This window comes from Carcharodon carcharias, chromosome 15 (genome assembly GCF_017639515.1).
Source record: "Carcharodon carcharias isolate sCarCar2 chromosome 15, sCarCar2.pri, whole genome shotgun sequence".
NCBI classification, from domain to species: domain Eukaryota; kingdom Metazoa; phylum Chordata; class Chondrichthyes; order Lamniformes; family Lamnidae; genus Carcharodon; species Carcharodon carcharias.
Window position 1 is genome coordinate 64,907,978 of NC_054481.1, and position 16,518 is coordinate 64,924,495.

Here is a 16,518-nt window from a genome sequence, read left to right on the forward strand (position 1 = left end):
GAAAGAGTATATGTATATTGCTGCTTCGTCTGGCAGGAGTGTTTGGGGCCTCGGACGGTGAAGAGAGCTATCACAGTTTGGAATGTTAACTCTGTTTCTCTCTCCAAAGATGCTGCCAGCCATGCTGAGTATTTCCAGCATTTTGTATTTATTTTTGAATAATCTGTGGAAGTTTGATTGTTTACCACAAGATAGCTACAGATGAGGGAAGCCATTCAGCCCTCCTGTCATCCATCTAGTGTAACCCAACAGCGCTCCCAATGCAAATTGCAGTTGGTTCTTATATGATTTGCAGGTTTACTTTAATTAGGAATTTATTCCATGTGGTGATTACTGTGTGAAGAAGTAATGGACATCAATCTGAAGTAAGGTTTTTATTAGTTTAAATCTCTGATCCCATGCACTACTCTCTCAGTTTAAAACAATTTTCCATGTTATTGCTCAAATATTTGCTTTCAAGGCTGCAGAAAGTTTTAATTAAACCATCAGTACAGGGCAATAGATCATTGAGTATGGCATGCCACCTGACAGCTAACATACATATATCCACTTGGCAGGGTGGTCTGAAGAGAATGTTTCTCTGTCATTTTCTGACACTTCTTGGCATGATCAGCAGCACACATAAGCAAAGAATTGAGCTGGAGCAGTCAGGCAAACAAATCTCACCACCTCACCTTTGTTTTGCTGTTGACAAACAACTCCATGACATCCTGTCGAACCTGATCATGATTTTTCTCAATAAATTTGTAGACCTGTGAGAAATAGAAACAGGAATGAAGAAAGATCTGGTCAGCACCATTGCAAAGCTAGGAGGCAGGGGGTAAGAGAAGGCCATTCATCTGGCAAACTTGCTTCTCCCAACAAGCCATGTTCAACAGATGTTGTCACGGACTATCCATTCAGCTATTTCATCTCCTGTCATCAAATTCCTTCTTTTTCGCCTTACCCCTTCTCATTCTATTTGCATCACACACCACCCCCAAGGTGATTTCATTGAATCATAGGGCAGAATTTAACGCCCTGCCCTGGGGCAAACTTTTAAAAATTTGTTCCTTCATGGAATGTGGGTGTCACTGATAAGGCCAACCTTTCTTGCCCATCCCAAATTGCCCTTGATTTGAGTGGATTGCAAGGCCACTTCAGAGAGCAGTTAAGAGTCAGCCACATTGCTGTGGGTCTGGAGTCACATGTAAACCAGACGAGGTAAGGACAGCAGATTTCCTTCCCTAAAGGACATTAGTGAACCAGATAGGTTTTTATGACAATCGACAATGGTTTATTAGTCACTAATATGGAGACTACCTTCTAATTGCAGATTTTATTAATTTAATTTAGATTCCATCAGTTGCCATGGTGGGATTTGAACCCATTACCCAAAGCATTGGCCTGGGCCTCTGAATCACTACCATTATGCAACTGTCTCCCCACCATTGTTGGGGTGGGAGGGAATGGGTACATTTAATTAGGCAGGAGGGTGGAGACCCCGCTACCTTCTTGCCTCTGCCCCAATTAAGTCCAGGGCAGCAAGGCTCATGGATGGCTGTCAATTGAGGCCTTCAAGTGGGCAATTAATGCCACTTGGCAAAGAATTAGCTGGTGATGGAGAGAATGAGATTCCCCTATGATTGTCGCAAGATTGGTTGGTTCTTTTCCACCTATATAGGTGGATAATAGAGGCATCTTTGTGTTCTTGCTGGATGGTTCCTTGCTCCCTGGGGCTGAAGGGGTTCAGTGAGCTTTTTGACCAGGCATTGACCTCCAGCCTTGTAGACCTTAGCTGGGATAGTATCAGCTCCAGGAGCTTTGCTGTTAGACAGAAGTTTGATTGCTTTTCTCGTTTCTGGCAGAGTGGGAGGGTCATCAACCAGTTGATGGCAATCTGTGGCAGCCTGTTGATTGTTTCTTCATTCCTGAATGAAGGCCGATTGAGGATGTGGTTAAAGTGATCTGCCTATCCTTCTAGAATGTGGGCTTTTGTCTGTGAGCAGTGTTGATCCATTGGTACTGAGGAGTGGTGGTGAACAAGTAGACTGGGGTTTATAGATAGATTTCAGAGCATCATAAAATCTCTTTCAGTCTTTGTGGTTTTCATATCACTGAAGTTTGTCTGTTTTCTGATTCACCTCTCTGAGTTTGCATTGGACAGTCCTGCAGATATTTCAGTAGGCATCGTACTTGGATAGTGATGACTTTTCACTGAGGTAAGCCCTGTAGTGGCGATGTTTTTCCTCCAATAGTTTCTGGAATCCTTCTGAACTGCTTAGTGCAACATCTCGACAGGATCTGCTGCCAGAGAGTCAGTGTGATTTCAGAAAAAGTCAAAGAATCACTGATATGGTGTTCACAGATAGACAGCTCCAGAATAACTGCCAAGAACAGAACATGGACCTCTATACCACATTTGTTGACTTGGCCATGGCCTTTGACACAGTCAACTGTGAGGGCCCTTGGAAGGTGATGGAGAAATTCATCACAGTTCCATGGTGATATGCTCGTGCATGTCCTGGATAATGGTGACCCTTTCCCAGTTACTAATGGAGCTAAACAGGACTGCACGCTAGTGCCAACCCTCTTCAGCATGCTCTCCGATGCCTTCTATGCTGATGATCCTTTGCAGCCGGTGGGTGAGACCCCTGTCATCTTCATTAAATGCCATCCGTAGAATGATACAGCATAGAAGGTGACTACTTGGTCCATAGTGCCTGTGCCAACAGTTTGAAGGAGCTATCCTATTAATCCCACGCCTCTGCTCTTTCTTCATAGCCCTGCAAGTTTTTCCCTCAAGTATTTATCCAATTCTCTTTTGAATGTCACTGTTGAATCATCCACTGCCACCCTTTCGGGTAGTGCATTTTGGATCACAACAACTCACTGCATAAAAAATGTTTCCCCATGTCACCACTGGTTCTTTTGCTGATCACCTTAATTCCGCACCCTCTACTTACCAGCCATTTTGCCACTGGAAAGAGTTTCTCCTTATTTACTCTATCAAAAGCATTCATGATTTTGAACATCTCTATCAAATCTCCCCTTAACATTCTTTGCTCTAAGGAGAACGACATCAGCTTCTCCAGTCTCTCCATATAACTCAAGTTCCTCAGCCCTCGTACCACTCTAGGAAATCACTTCTCCACTCTCTCCAAGGCCTTAACATCCTTCCCAAGTGTGGTGCCCAGAATTGAACATAATGCTCCACCTGGGGCCTAAGCAGTGATTTATAAAAGTTTAGTATAATTTCCTGCTTTTGTATCTTATTCCTCTGTATTTTTAAAATGCCTCTGCTCATTCTTCCTACCAAAATGTACATCTTCACACTCTGTTTTAATTTCATCTGCCATTTGTCCGCCCATTTTATTAGTCTATGTCCTCCTGAAGTCTATTACTATCCTTATTCTTTCCAAACTTCATTTCATCTGCAACTTTTAAAATTAGCCCTGTCTACTCAGGTCCAAGTCATCAATATATACCAAATAGAACAGAGATCCTAATACCAACTACAGGGGTCCTTCCAGCCTAAAAAACAATTGTATAGTGATGACTTCTGACCCCCCTCCCCCTCCACCTTTGTATTCATGCTGCCACTGTCCCTTTAATCCCATGATTTTATTAATGGTGGAGCAGGCTCGAGGGGCTAAATGGTCTACTCCTGCTCCTATTTCTTAGGTGTTGGCACTGATTTGTTGAAGGAAAATTGTGTTTAACTATCAGTTATTGGTCCACACTTTTCCAAATGGCAATTAATTTTGTCTTGGTTAATTGTTTCCCAAAGTTTCCCACTACTGACCTGCGGCTGACTGGCCTGTAGTTGCCAGGTTTCTCTCCTTTTTTTGAACAGGATTGTCACATCTGCAAACCTCCAGCACCACCCCCACATCGAAAAAGGAGAGGAAGAATGTGACCGGAGCATCTGCAATTCCCACCCTTACTTCCTTCACCCCCCTAGATTACTTCCATCTGGACAGGGTGCCTCTTCTACTTGAAGGACTGTCAATCTTTTAAATATTTCCTCTTTATATATGCTTTATACTATCCAATATCGCTGCTGTCTCCTCCTTGATTGCAACACTGACAGCACCACAAAGAATCTCTTGCCAAGACTGCAGGCAACTTATTCTAGACTTGCTTTCTAAATGGCTGCTAACAGTTCTCTAATAATTGGTCTGACTGAGCCTGAGGAGAGATGGGACCTTTTTAAAAGTGGCATTGGCAGCATAGCCTGACAGCTTGGGTAGTGCTGGGGAATTTTGGCTATAGTTACTGTTGGGATGGCGTTGGTTGCAGAACTTGTCTGTTCGATACTTTAATATTAACTGCATGTAATTATAAACAAATGTACAGTAAAGGATACAGACATGGAACACACTCCATCCTAGGTCTTAACACATCTCTGGCTGACACCACACAGACCCTAGGTCTAAGTCATGTGCCTTCTTACATCACCATGTGGGCGGTACTGTACTCAATCCCACATTAACACTGCATATATCAGACCTTTCCAATATAGATACAGGGCAAATATCACAAGAATATATGACTATTGCTAGTTTACTGGTCAGATCTTCAGATATTACATTTCGACTATAAGTGAGTTATTGTATTTCTGAGAGCTATCTGAGTGCTATCAGCATTATTAGTTATTGGTGAAATTTCATTGAATTACTATCAGTTTCTGGTGGAATCATAGTTCCACTACTGACTTTCCCTCTGCCAATTCTCCCCGCCCTCAATTTTCTTTCTCTGCCTCCTGGTTCTTGGAACTTCTCACACCACAGCTGTTAGTGTGAAATTTGGAGCAGGCGCTTAACTACAAGATCAACATTTACACTCAATGACCGGACCTGAGTTTTAAACTCAATGACAGAACCTGAGTTTTAAACTCAATGACAGGACCTGAGTTTTAAACTCAATGACAGGACCTGAGTTTTAAACTCAATGACAGAACCTGAGCTTTACACTCAATGACAGAACCTGAGCTTTAAATTCAATGACAGAACCTGAGCTTTACACTCAATGACAGGACCTGAGCTTTAAACTCAATGACAGGACCTGAGCTTTAAACTCAATGACAGAACCTGAGCTTTAAACTCAATGACAGAACCTGAACTTTAAACTCAATGACAGAACCTGAGCTTTACACTCAATGACAGGACCTGAACTTTAAACTCAATGACATGACCTGAGCTTTAAACTCAATGACAGGACCTGAGCTTTAAACTCAATGACAGGACCTGAGCTTTACACTCAATGACAGGACCTGAGCTTTACACTCAATGACAGGACCTGAGCTTTACACTCAATGACAGACCCTAAGCTTTAATCTAAATGACAGGAGCTGAGATTTACACTCATTGACAGAAGTCAAGCTACACACAAATACAGTGTGAATAAATGATGAGGTGGGCTGATTAAGTAAAGAATGATAATTACTTGATATGTCACTTTCCCAGCATAGTGTTTAATAGTAAATTCAGGCAGAGGCATCTTTGGCTTTGAGTACAGGGGGTTGTTGACATGGTGATAGTGACATTTTTGCAGGAAGGTGTGGTCAGTTGCCTGTTTTGAAAGAACAGAGTATTACAGCCACATTGCCAGTAATTCAAAAGCTCAACTAATCCTACACCATTCCAACAATCCTACATACGAAGAGTTTACTGGCTGATACACATTGTCCCATTTGAATGTCTGGTAAATTTGTCTCGAGCTTTGCTGATAATGCTGTGTATTTTCCTGTTCAGAGTTGGACAGGGAGCCTGCTGAAATTTGCAGTAGGGATCAGGAAGGAGGCTGATCCAAAAGGCAGTCAGTCACTGGGAAAGCTGCCCTCCTGTATGGCAGCTCTCAACTACACTGGTTCCTTCCCATTACCTTCTGACAGATAAAAAGGGGCAAAAAAAAAACTTTTATAACCCCATTTGTAAATGTATCCCATCCTTTTCTGAGAGTGCTAACTCTCCCTGGAGTACAGTTCCTGAAGGTGCTGACTCTCACTGGGATAGTCCCTGAAGGTGCTGACTCTCCCCAGAGTACAGTCCCTTTAGGTGCTGTCTCTCCCCGGAGTACAGTCCCTTTAGGTGCTGACTCTCCCTGGAGTACAGTCCCTTTAGGTGCTGAATCTCACTGGAGTACAGTCCCTGTAGGTGCTGACTCTCCCTGGAGTACAGTTGCTGATGGTGCTGACTCTCACTGGAGTACAGTCCCTTTAGGTGCTGAATCTCACTGGAGTAAGTCCCTGTAGGTGCTGACGATCCCTGGAATACAGTTGCTGATGGTGCTGACTCTCACTGGGGTACAGTCCCTGAAGGTGCTGACTCTCACTGGGGTACAGTCCCTGAAGGTGCTGACTCTCACTGGGGAACAGTTCCTGAAGGTGCTGACTCTCACTGGGGTACAGTCCCTGAAGGTGCTGACTCTCACTGGGGTACAGTCCCTGAAGGTGCCGACTCTCACTGGGGTACAGTTAATGAAGGTGCTGACTCTCACTGGGGTACAGTCCCTGAAGGTACTGACTTTCACTGGGGGACAGGTCCTGAAGATGCTGACTCTCACTGGAGAACAGTCCAAGTAAGTGCTGGCTCCCACTGGGGTACAGACCCTGAAGGTGCTGACTCTCACTGGGGTACAGTTACTGAAGGTGCTGACTCTTACTGGGGTACAGTTCCTGTAATTGCTGAATCTCACTGGATTATAGGAATAGAAATTTTACCTCCTGTCAATCCAGGGACAGAGGTCAATTTTAATGTTGATTTCTGCATCAATGCTGAGACCAGGTAAATCAGGAGTACAATTCTAACTTGTTCTGAGAAGTATGGAGGGAGAGAGCTGACACAGTATAACAGGGAACAGAAATATACTTTATATACAGTGCAAGAGCAAGACTGAGTGATAGAGAGAAAAGAGAGCAAATATCAGACAGAGGGAGAGAGAGAGGGAGAGATTGAGAATCAGCATGATCTTTAAGATAGTTTAAAGTTGTGCCCTTTAACAGGCTAGTGTGTGTTTAACAAGAGGCAAGAGTGGTTCAGATCCGCATCCCTACAACCTGTGGGAAGGTGCTTTGGTCATCCAGTATCCTAAGGATTCCATGAGGCTTCTGTGAAATAAGATCAAGGCAAGCCTGGTTGTCACTGAAAGTAATTTCCTTCCAGTCGATCTGTTCTCTGATATACTCCTCCTGTAAAAGGAAAATATGTTGAGCTAAAATCCTCCAAATATGAAGAAAATGAACCTGGTCTAACAAAACAGGGCAGTTGAATCCCAAATAATTTTCACATTTGCTGTAATTTTCTCCATCCCCTCTCTAGGAAATGTTGGTGCAATTTGGTTTGATTACAGCAATCTCTTTCACAATCTCACCACAATGACCTGTCTTCATGGGTGAACGTAACTGATGGCTGTTAAAGCCTATGACTGAACACATGTTCTCACACACACACTTTCTAGAATTGAGTAGGATTCAGGAGCAAGGGCCCTGACTAATTTTCTCCTCACTAGGCCAAGGCCTCGAAGGGCAGGGTTTTCCCCTCGGGTGGGAACGGCGGGCAGACCCAGGAGAGGCTGCAAAATGGTCTGCCACCCACGATCGGGCCTCAACCACGATTTCACTCTGGCTGGTCAATTATCAGCCAGCTAGCGTGAAATGTACACTGAGAGGCTCAGTGCTGCCAGGGTGGGGGCGGGAGAAGCGCGAGTGCTGAAGTGTGTTCATGCGCGGGGGTGCGCTCACTGAAAACTCCCTGAAGGCACAGAGATGCCTCAGGGAGCTGAATATTTTTAAAATGAAAAATGAAGGATCAACAAGTAAAACAAACATGACCCTACATGTGACTCAGTCACATGGAGAGGGACCTGTTAAAAATGAGTATAAAAAAATTTAATTGCTTTTTTTTATTCACTGTAGGAAACCTCATCCCACCCGCGGATGAAGTTTCGCAAAAAATGCAAAGGCTGCTTGGTCTATTCACCCACCTGCCAACTGTAAGGTTGGATGGGCAGCGAAGAATTCAACTTAATTACCTTCTTAAGGGCCTTAATAGGCCTCTTATTTGTCAGTGGGCATGCTGCTGACTCTTGCGCATGCCCGCCAACTGAAATAGCGCGCAAGTGCGTGATGACTTTGGGACGCTCGCCCGACATCATCGTGCGCTATTTCACGCTCGGTCGTGTCGGGCGCATGCCCACATGCTGAGCTGGAAATCCTGATCTAAGAGTGCACAAACTTTGTAATTGCAGATCGACTGATTTAGCACATACTGTGAAATAAAAAATTTCAAACATTCATGAATTGCATGGTTCAGTGACACTTTGGCAGGGCGTCCATTCATTGCCCCATAGGGGAAGATCTATTATGGAATTAAAAGGCTGAGTAGCATAACTGTACATTGACTCATTATTATATGGTTCCTGTCCAGGAATGGGACAGTATGTTAGCTCACCATTACATAGTCCCAGTGGAGGATCAGGATAGTATACCTTTATGTAGTCCCAGTACAGGACTAGGACAGAGTTTCAGCATGCTATTATATAGTCTGAGGGAAGGATTGGCACAGTGGCTAGAATTTTCTGGCCCCTCCCAATGGCAGGGTCTTTTGGTCCTGCTGAAGTCAATGGCCTTTTGAATGGCCTGCTGCATTTTCACCCCCCTTGCCCCCACCCCCACCATCTCCGCCTCGACAGAACCGGGAAATTCTACCCACTTTGGCACACCATTATCTGGTCCCGGGTTAGGTACACCATACAGCTGAGCCTCTCATTGCTGAAAGGGAGAAGGATATAGAATGCAGTGCATTTGGAGCACTCGCCGCCTGAAATTAAAAACAGAAACACTCAGCAGATCTAACAGCATCTGTAAAGAGAGAGAAAAAAGCTAACATTTCATGTTAATGATCGTTCATCGGTACTTACTGACGTGTACACGCTCATCTGGCAAAAGAAAAATAGAGATGTTAATGTTAAATAAAATTAAAAACAAAACCTTAAACCTCCTACCTGCTCCAATTTGAAGATGATCTTATTGAAGAAGTATTGTAGGTACTCATTAGCATAATTAATGCAAAGCTGTTCAAAGCTGTTAACACTCAAATCCTGTAAATGAAGTAAAAGAATAAGTGGAGAGTTTAGGGTTAGAGATATCAGACTGTATACGGTGTGTGTACAGCAAACATGGGCTTCAGAGAGTTAAGGGTAGTTTTATTCAGAGCCTCCTTAAAACTTGAATTTGGATCTCATCTCTCTATGATTTACCATCCTGTCTGCCGTTTCTCCTTTATTTCTTTCAGTTCCTCAAACAGGCAGATGTAACATGGAGCTGCTAAAGGAGGGGACAGGGGAGACAGGAGGAGATGCAAATCAATGAATGAATCTGGAAAAGTTTTGTATTGAGATCTATTCCAACTAAAGTATTTTTGTGATTTGGTCAAGGAAAATACATTAATAGGCTTCAAATGTGCTTGCTTTTTATCGTAACTAAATTATATTCAGGGTGGACATCTATGGGAATTTGTGGAAATGCGGAAAGACCAGATTACCTCAGGGTTTCACTCGTTTTTCACCTGGGCCATCTGGGGATAGGAACATGGTGTGCTTGCCTGGTGGGCCAGTGTGGATCATGCGAGAGAATTCTTGGATTATTGCCCTTTGCAACTCTCGGTGAAAGAGGGCCCTAGGCCACCCCTTGTGGCTTGAAATGCTACAGCATTGGAGGTGGGATTTCTGCCATCTAATACAGAAACAGTTCTGTTAGATATTTTTGAGGCAGCCCAGTGATGCTGCTGCCTGGTCACATTGTACCTGTCCTTATTGTCTTTAGCACCATCACAATAGCTGTCCATTATAGATAAAGCACTGGATCCACCCACAAGAAAGTCATCCTTACCGACTGAGGGTGGTTAATTAATGCATTTGTAGTTGTACACACCATAACTAATTAACTTAAATATGCAAGTCTCACAACAAAACTGGTTGCTTGACACATCAAATAAGCACTTTCCTGAACAGTTTGAGTGCGGGTTTTTATAGTAATCCAATTAAAGTTTTAATATACCTTGCAACAGTATCTGGCATTATAAGAAAGATACTGCTTAAATAAGTTTTAGCTCTGTTTTAATATGAACCTCCCCCCAAATTTAAATTCTAGTTTCATTATTCTAGGTTTGTTGCCTCATCTGCTTTTTTTTTTGCTGATAGAACAGAAAGCAATCCCAAACACACATGTAGGGCAGAATTTTTCACTCTTGATACTAAATGTGGTGGCGGGCGGGATAAACCCGCCCATCATGGCGGGTTTCCCTGCCAGATCGTCTGCTTTTCAGCTCATTACTTATGCATGAACGTGAAGCACGTTGTTTCTCGTGACGGGGCAGCTGGGGTTCATCTGCCCCGCCATGACTTCATCAGAACATCTTTTCGGGCGCCATATTTAAACCGCACCTATGCACATCCTTCACTGTCTGCAGTCCAGGACTGGTTGTGATGAGTGATATCCCTGAGAAGGAAGAAGCCTACTGCCCCCAAGTTCAGCGACAATGCACTGGGGGCACTTCTTGACACTTGAGGTTCGCTGGGACATAATTTACCCCCCTTTTGGAAGCAGATCGCCAGAGCAGTCAGCGCCAACGCTCTCAGAAGAGGACAGCCATCCAGTGCAGGAAGAGGATGAATGGTCTCATCCCTCTGCTAGGTTAAATCAACTTTCTCTTCACTCTCAATTCTCATACAAGTCCATCAGGCAGTTGTGGGGTTACAGTCCACAGGGATCTCACTGCCATCACAAGGGACATCACCACTGACTCTCACACACACTTTGTCATCTTCCCGTCTTCTCACATCCTGTCCCGCTCACATCCTCACTCCTTATAGAGGTCCACACAACACCCACAGAAGGCAGGCAACCTTATCATCTGCCTTGGCATTCGTCCTGCTCACAGTCTGACCATCTGTCTTTACACAGGAAAAGATAACAAAAGGGAGAGATCCCAGACTGGAAGGGGGAATGCCTGAGCTCAAGCTCCTCACCATCTATAGTGAGGACCAAGAGTGTGCCCGTACTGAGGGTGAGACCAGTGTCTCCCAAGCTAGTGAGGATCTATCACCAGCTCATCATTCACCTGATGAAACTGGTGAGTGCTTTGTAATTTTGGTGACTATGCAACCAATCACTCATTTCTCTTTCTTTAACAGGTACCTGCAGCAAAAGGAAGAGGCCCACCAGCAGCCAGCCCCTCAGCCCCCACACCACCTCAGATGAGGATCCTGAGGACCCACTGGATGTAGAGCCGTCACTGTGTTCGACCTCTACCAGCGCAGAGACATGCACCTCAGTGGGACTTTGTTATAGAGCAGGCTCAGGATCACAATCTGGTGAGCACAGCACAGATTCGGATCCACAGCAGGTGGAGGCAGGGACATCCAAGGTCATCAGCACTCAGAAGACTGCTGGGGTCCAACCTCCTGCAGAGTCAGAGTCAGGTGACGAGCCTCTGGACTTGGCCCTAACACAAGTGTTGGAGCTACAAAGACAGACACGGGAACATCGGGCAGGGTTGTCAGATACTGTCACCAGATTGCAACAGACAGTGGAGGAGTCCGTCCATGTTCAGTGTCATTGTGCCAACATGCCAGAGCATCGAGGTCAACACTGGAAGGATGGTGGCCACCATGGAGACTTCTGACCAGGACATTATGCCTGATATGTGCAAAGACCTGCACTCCATCACTCTAGGCATGGGTGGGATCCATCAGTGGCTAGGTGAGAGGGGGGCAGGGCACCTCGACCTCCATCCAGGTGCCCCCTCTCCTCAAGGAGTCAGGGAGGGGCTGTCCGCCACCCAGATGGAAGATGACCATCAGTGGACACCCTAGGGCCACCCACCCAGCTGACTCTGAGAGTGTCCAGCTGCTGCCAATCCATTCTGTCTGTGACCCCACCAGCTGCAACTCCACAGGCTGAGGAGGTTGCACCTGCCCCACTGTAGGAGATCCAAAGCAGGCGGGGCCCTCCAGGTCTCAGCCCTCCAGAGGATGCCCGCCAAAGTCATCACAGACAACAAGGCGTAGCAGTCAGCAGGCTGCCGCCACCTCTGCTGTGGATATCGGGGATGGACCAAGATGTAGTGGTGGAAGTAAGAAAAGCTAAGAAATTTGATTCATTCCACTCTCGTGTAGTGTATGCTTCTTATATTTGACGATATGCTCCATGGTCAGTCAAGTGTCGCAGATGGACCCTCACCCCACTCCTTCCTCACAGATGTCCTGTCATCTGCCTCTGCTCTATGGTTTCTCAAACCATTTCATTATAGTGCCTGACCCCGATGTTTCTGTATTGTAGAGTGCTCAGTGTGGATGTTAAAGGATTAAGTAGCAACATGAATGAAGTTGGTGCATCTTTCATTGCCTCTACATACCTTCCGTCAGCCTTGATGCTCCCTACATATGAACAAAACTCGGAGCTCCTGTCGGCCAGCTGTGTTATCTCATGTCCGTGTGAACGTCTGAACATCATTCCAACCTTCCCGCCTCCATGATTTAGAGCAATGGACATCGCTGATACATGTTGAGCATAGCGATTCCTGCTAGATGGTTAAACCTGTGCAACATAGGAGTTGTGCATAAAGGCCCCAGATGCCTGACTTGGACATGGGAGGAAGCAGCATTGGGCCTAAAGGTTAATTGACATGGTTGTGTACTACTTACAATGGCATTGGTGTGACTGGCTTCCATGTGCATATGTCAAACTAATGGAATGAAAATGTGGAGGGCTCAAAAAGAGTCAGAATGAGGCTCCGATACATCTAACGTGTACTCTTTATTATCAATGATTGAGGTCCTTAGACCTAAATGGAGTGTCTGCATTTTTGGGCCCACAAATACCAAGGCTAGGCTGCATGGAAAGTTGGGAGACTCCAAATGAAGGCATGGTCATGAGTGCTTGATAGATATCAGACTATGCTGCTCCTGAGGCTTTCGCAATCCACTGAAAGGTGAGCTGAAGTGCCGCCTATCATCCATTACTGAGTGTTACAGATTATTCCTGAAGATGTACCTAACACTGGGGACAGAGTATGATAATGAGGTCTGAACACTTCTCTTGCATGAACGATTGCCTGTGAAGACAAAACACATTGTGGATTCAGAATCAACCTCAGACGTGAAGGCGAGAACCATTGAGTGATGATTGTCCTCCTTAAGATGCCTTGACAGACTGCAGGCATACTATACAAGTACACTGATTGTTGCTGCTGCCTCTTGAAGGCTACTGTAAGCAGTAGAATAGTGCTGAGATGCTTGAAGAAACTGCACCATCTCAACTCTGCTCACGAGATGCACTGTTGCAGTTATTATCCCATAACATAAAGGCTGCATGCTCCAGAGGCTGCCTCAAGTTCCAAGGATGAGGACATCATGATGCAACAGTGTAACTACACACTCAGAGGTTGATGTGCTGCATTGAGATGATAAGGGTTACAATGAAGTTGCTAAGGTGGACCCAGCACGGAGGGCACTGGTGAAAGAGGCTGCTTCGAGCTAGTCGTCATCATCTTCCTGGAACCTGGTGGCTATAAGCATCTCACATGCACACCTGCCTCATATGGCCTGTGCTATGGCCTCTTCCTCTGGAGTCTCTGTTTACTTGCTCTCATCAAGCTCAGCCCTCTTGAAGTCTTCATCAATGGAAGAGAGGTGCAGCTCCTCCATTTCTCGTTCTTGCAAGGCATCCACCCCCACTTTGGAGCACCAGGTTACGTAGAGCGCAGCAAGCCATGATAATGTGGGAGGCCCTCTGTAAAGAATTCTGGAAAACATTGTCTGACCTGTCCAGACATTGAAAATGCATTTTCAAAACGCCAATGGTCTGCTCAGTCAATGAGCGTGTTGCAGAATGAGCAGTGTTATAGCTCTCCTCTGTGGTACTTCATGGCTGCTGAATGGGCATCATCAGCCGGGTCTTTTTGGGTAACCTTTGTCACCAAGGAGCCAACCCTTTATGCGCTGAGGGCCCTGGAAAATCTGTGGCACCTGCGAGTGACTCAAGATGTATGAGCCGTGGGAGCTTCCAGGGTATCTTGCATATACCTGCATAATTTGCTTCTGGTAGTTGCAGACCAGCTGTACATTGAGGGAGTGGAAACATTTCCTGTTGATGAATTGTACTGGCTGTTCCCAGGGAGTTCTTAAAGCCACATAACAGCAGTCAATGGCACCTTGCACCTGTGGGAATCCAGAGATTACTGCAAATCCCACTACTCTGGCAGTCTGGCCGCCTTCAGCTAGGCAGAACTGGCCATAATTGTGTGCCTAGTTAAAAAGAGCACCCATAATCTCTCTGATGCATTTGTGAGCAGTTCCTTGAGAAATCCCACTGAGGTCCCCAGTGGAGCACTGGAACAAGCCACTCATGAGGAAACTCAGAGCGGTGGTCACTTTGAGAGCCCCTGACAATGGTTGGCCTCCTAGTCATTGCTGTGTCCACTCCTCCTGGAAAATGTGGCAGAGGCGAGCCACCATATCCCTAGACATGCAAAGGCGTCTAGAACACTGTCTCTCACTCATTTGGAGGTATGAGAAATGTCTTCTGTATTCCCTTGGTCTTGCCAGATGCCTCCACTCAATGGCTCTGTCATCCCCAGCTTCTGGGTCTTGAAGGGGCCCCCCTGGCACTTGTTCATCAGGATGAGGCTCTTCCCTTTGCCCAGCCTGCCAGCGATAGGCCCTTCTTCTCCTCCTCCTCAGTGGCCTGATTGCCAGGAAAAAGTCAACGTTGTCTGCTCCATCCATTATGCACTTGCGCTCGTCTCTGCGGAAACATTGCACAGAAACATTAATGAACAATGGTCTACAATGGTCACTTTCCAGTCGTGAACTAGGGAGTCATTGTGAAGCCCATGGGTTGCTTTCATCCCAACCATTACATCCCCAAATTGTCCCATGGAGCATTAGTACTGCCGTCGGGATCAACAGTAAAGCACTCAGTCCCCCAAAAAACTCAACCCCACCTCCAAATGCAAAAGGGGCTTTGACATAGGACCTTGGGTCTGATTGAGTTCAGCTTCCAGCCTCAGCCTGTGACCATCAAAGTCCCTCCCATTGTGCCGGAGGAGCACCATGGGCAGGTTTCCCTCCCTCCAATCACTCTCCTTCCTCCCCCTCTAATCCTTGAACCCATCTTGATTGTTGTTGATAACCCTGTCCTCCCCGAAACTGTTTGATGGTGATGTCCCAATGCCCCATGTAAACCTGACCCTGCCCCAGTTTGAGGCCCACTGTACTATGACTTACTGAGACCCACATCCATGAGACCATTGAGTGGCCGCAGACCTCCAACAACCCTGCTCCACCTCCCCCCCGCACTCCCCGCCCCACATTACCTGTTCCCCATCTATATGATTGTGCCATCTGTGGCCCAGTATCAAGCCAAAAACCCCTAGGACCGATTTGGGTGAGGGGCTGACTGCGTCCTGCACTCCTTGCTGGGCACGACTGACACAGGACTAACAGGCCCTCCCCCTCCCTGGACTGGGACCTAGACAGGGTGTGACAAGCAGAACACAAATTGTGGTGCAGATTCCACAGGACTGACTATACTTTCTGGCCCTGGCTACCCGTTGCTCTATTGCCTAGGACTCTCTATGCTCTCTGGTCCCAGCTAATTTCCACGCACCCCCCAGTCACATGTCTCTGTGGTCTCTTCCTTCAGTCATTCCCCCCCTCCACTTCCCAGCCATGTGTCTCTGGGCATTCTTTCCCTCGGGCTCCATTGCCACCCCTTTAATCCTCCAATCAAGCCTTTGCCTTCCAACCCCTTCTCTTGCCTTTGTTGTCTCAGCACCCACCCCTCACCCTCACCCCCACCCCTACCCAAGCCAAGCCTTTGCCCTCCAACCCTCTGCTTTTCTGTTGGTCTTACTTGGTAAGCCTTGGCTCTGACCTCCACCCCCTCTACCACCCTGAGTTCCCACTGGTCTTGCCTGCGCAACCTTGGCACGGATTTGGAGCAGCCGCGAGCGCAGCACGGTGAAAGGTAGGCCAACGCTGCAGGCACACACACCTCGAGGTCATGAGTGAAGTGGCACTCCCCAGGTGCACATCACTCATGTCTGGTCGTGAATCACGCCGTTCTAAATAGTCGCTGGTGTGGCTCAACATGGCATGACCGGCTGCCCAGCCCGCCATGGAAGTCGGGAGCTGAAGATCATGAAGTATTTTTATGCCGGTGGGAATCTGACTTTAGGCCGTTCTCTGCATTCTTCCATCCTGCCCGCCGTGATGACCACTGCTGACGGGACCAGAAAATCTTGACCATAGACAGAAACTGGGCAGCTGGGGGTTAAGCTCATGATGTTTCATTCCATTCTCGCAGGAAGTAGACACCTGCTGAAACCGGTGGAGCCCTTCTTTCAATCAGTGTCCAATTACGTCACTATTTCAATGAGTGGCCCAACAGCAAAACTAATGGGAACAGCAGTCAGGGAAACAATTAACCCAAAGAGGGAATTATCTTCCACTTTCCTTGTGGGATGTGGGAGA

At 46.4% G+C, this 16,518-nt stretch overlaps 1 protein-coding gene across 1 annotated transcript in view; it reads right to left on the bottom strand.

Annotated features, from left to right (window-relative positions):
• The window catches only part of myo15aa (myosin XVAa), a 172,753-nt gene that overhangs the window by 113,523 nt on the left and 42,712 nt on the right, over nt 1-16,518 (bottom strand). Inside the window, exons 13-16 of the mRNA XM_041206940.1 lie at nt 8,986-9,081; nt 7,040-7,171; nt 5,428-5,553; nt 675-752 (exon numbers count right to left, since the gene is read on the bottom strand). Of these exons, the coding sequence (XP_041062874.1) occupies nt 675-752; nt 5,428-5,553; nt 7,040-7,171; nt 8,986-9,081 (432 nt within the window). The remainder of the gene's footprint in view (nt 1-674; nt 753-5,427; nt 5,554-7,039; nt 7,172-8,985; nt 9,082-16,518) is intronic.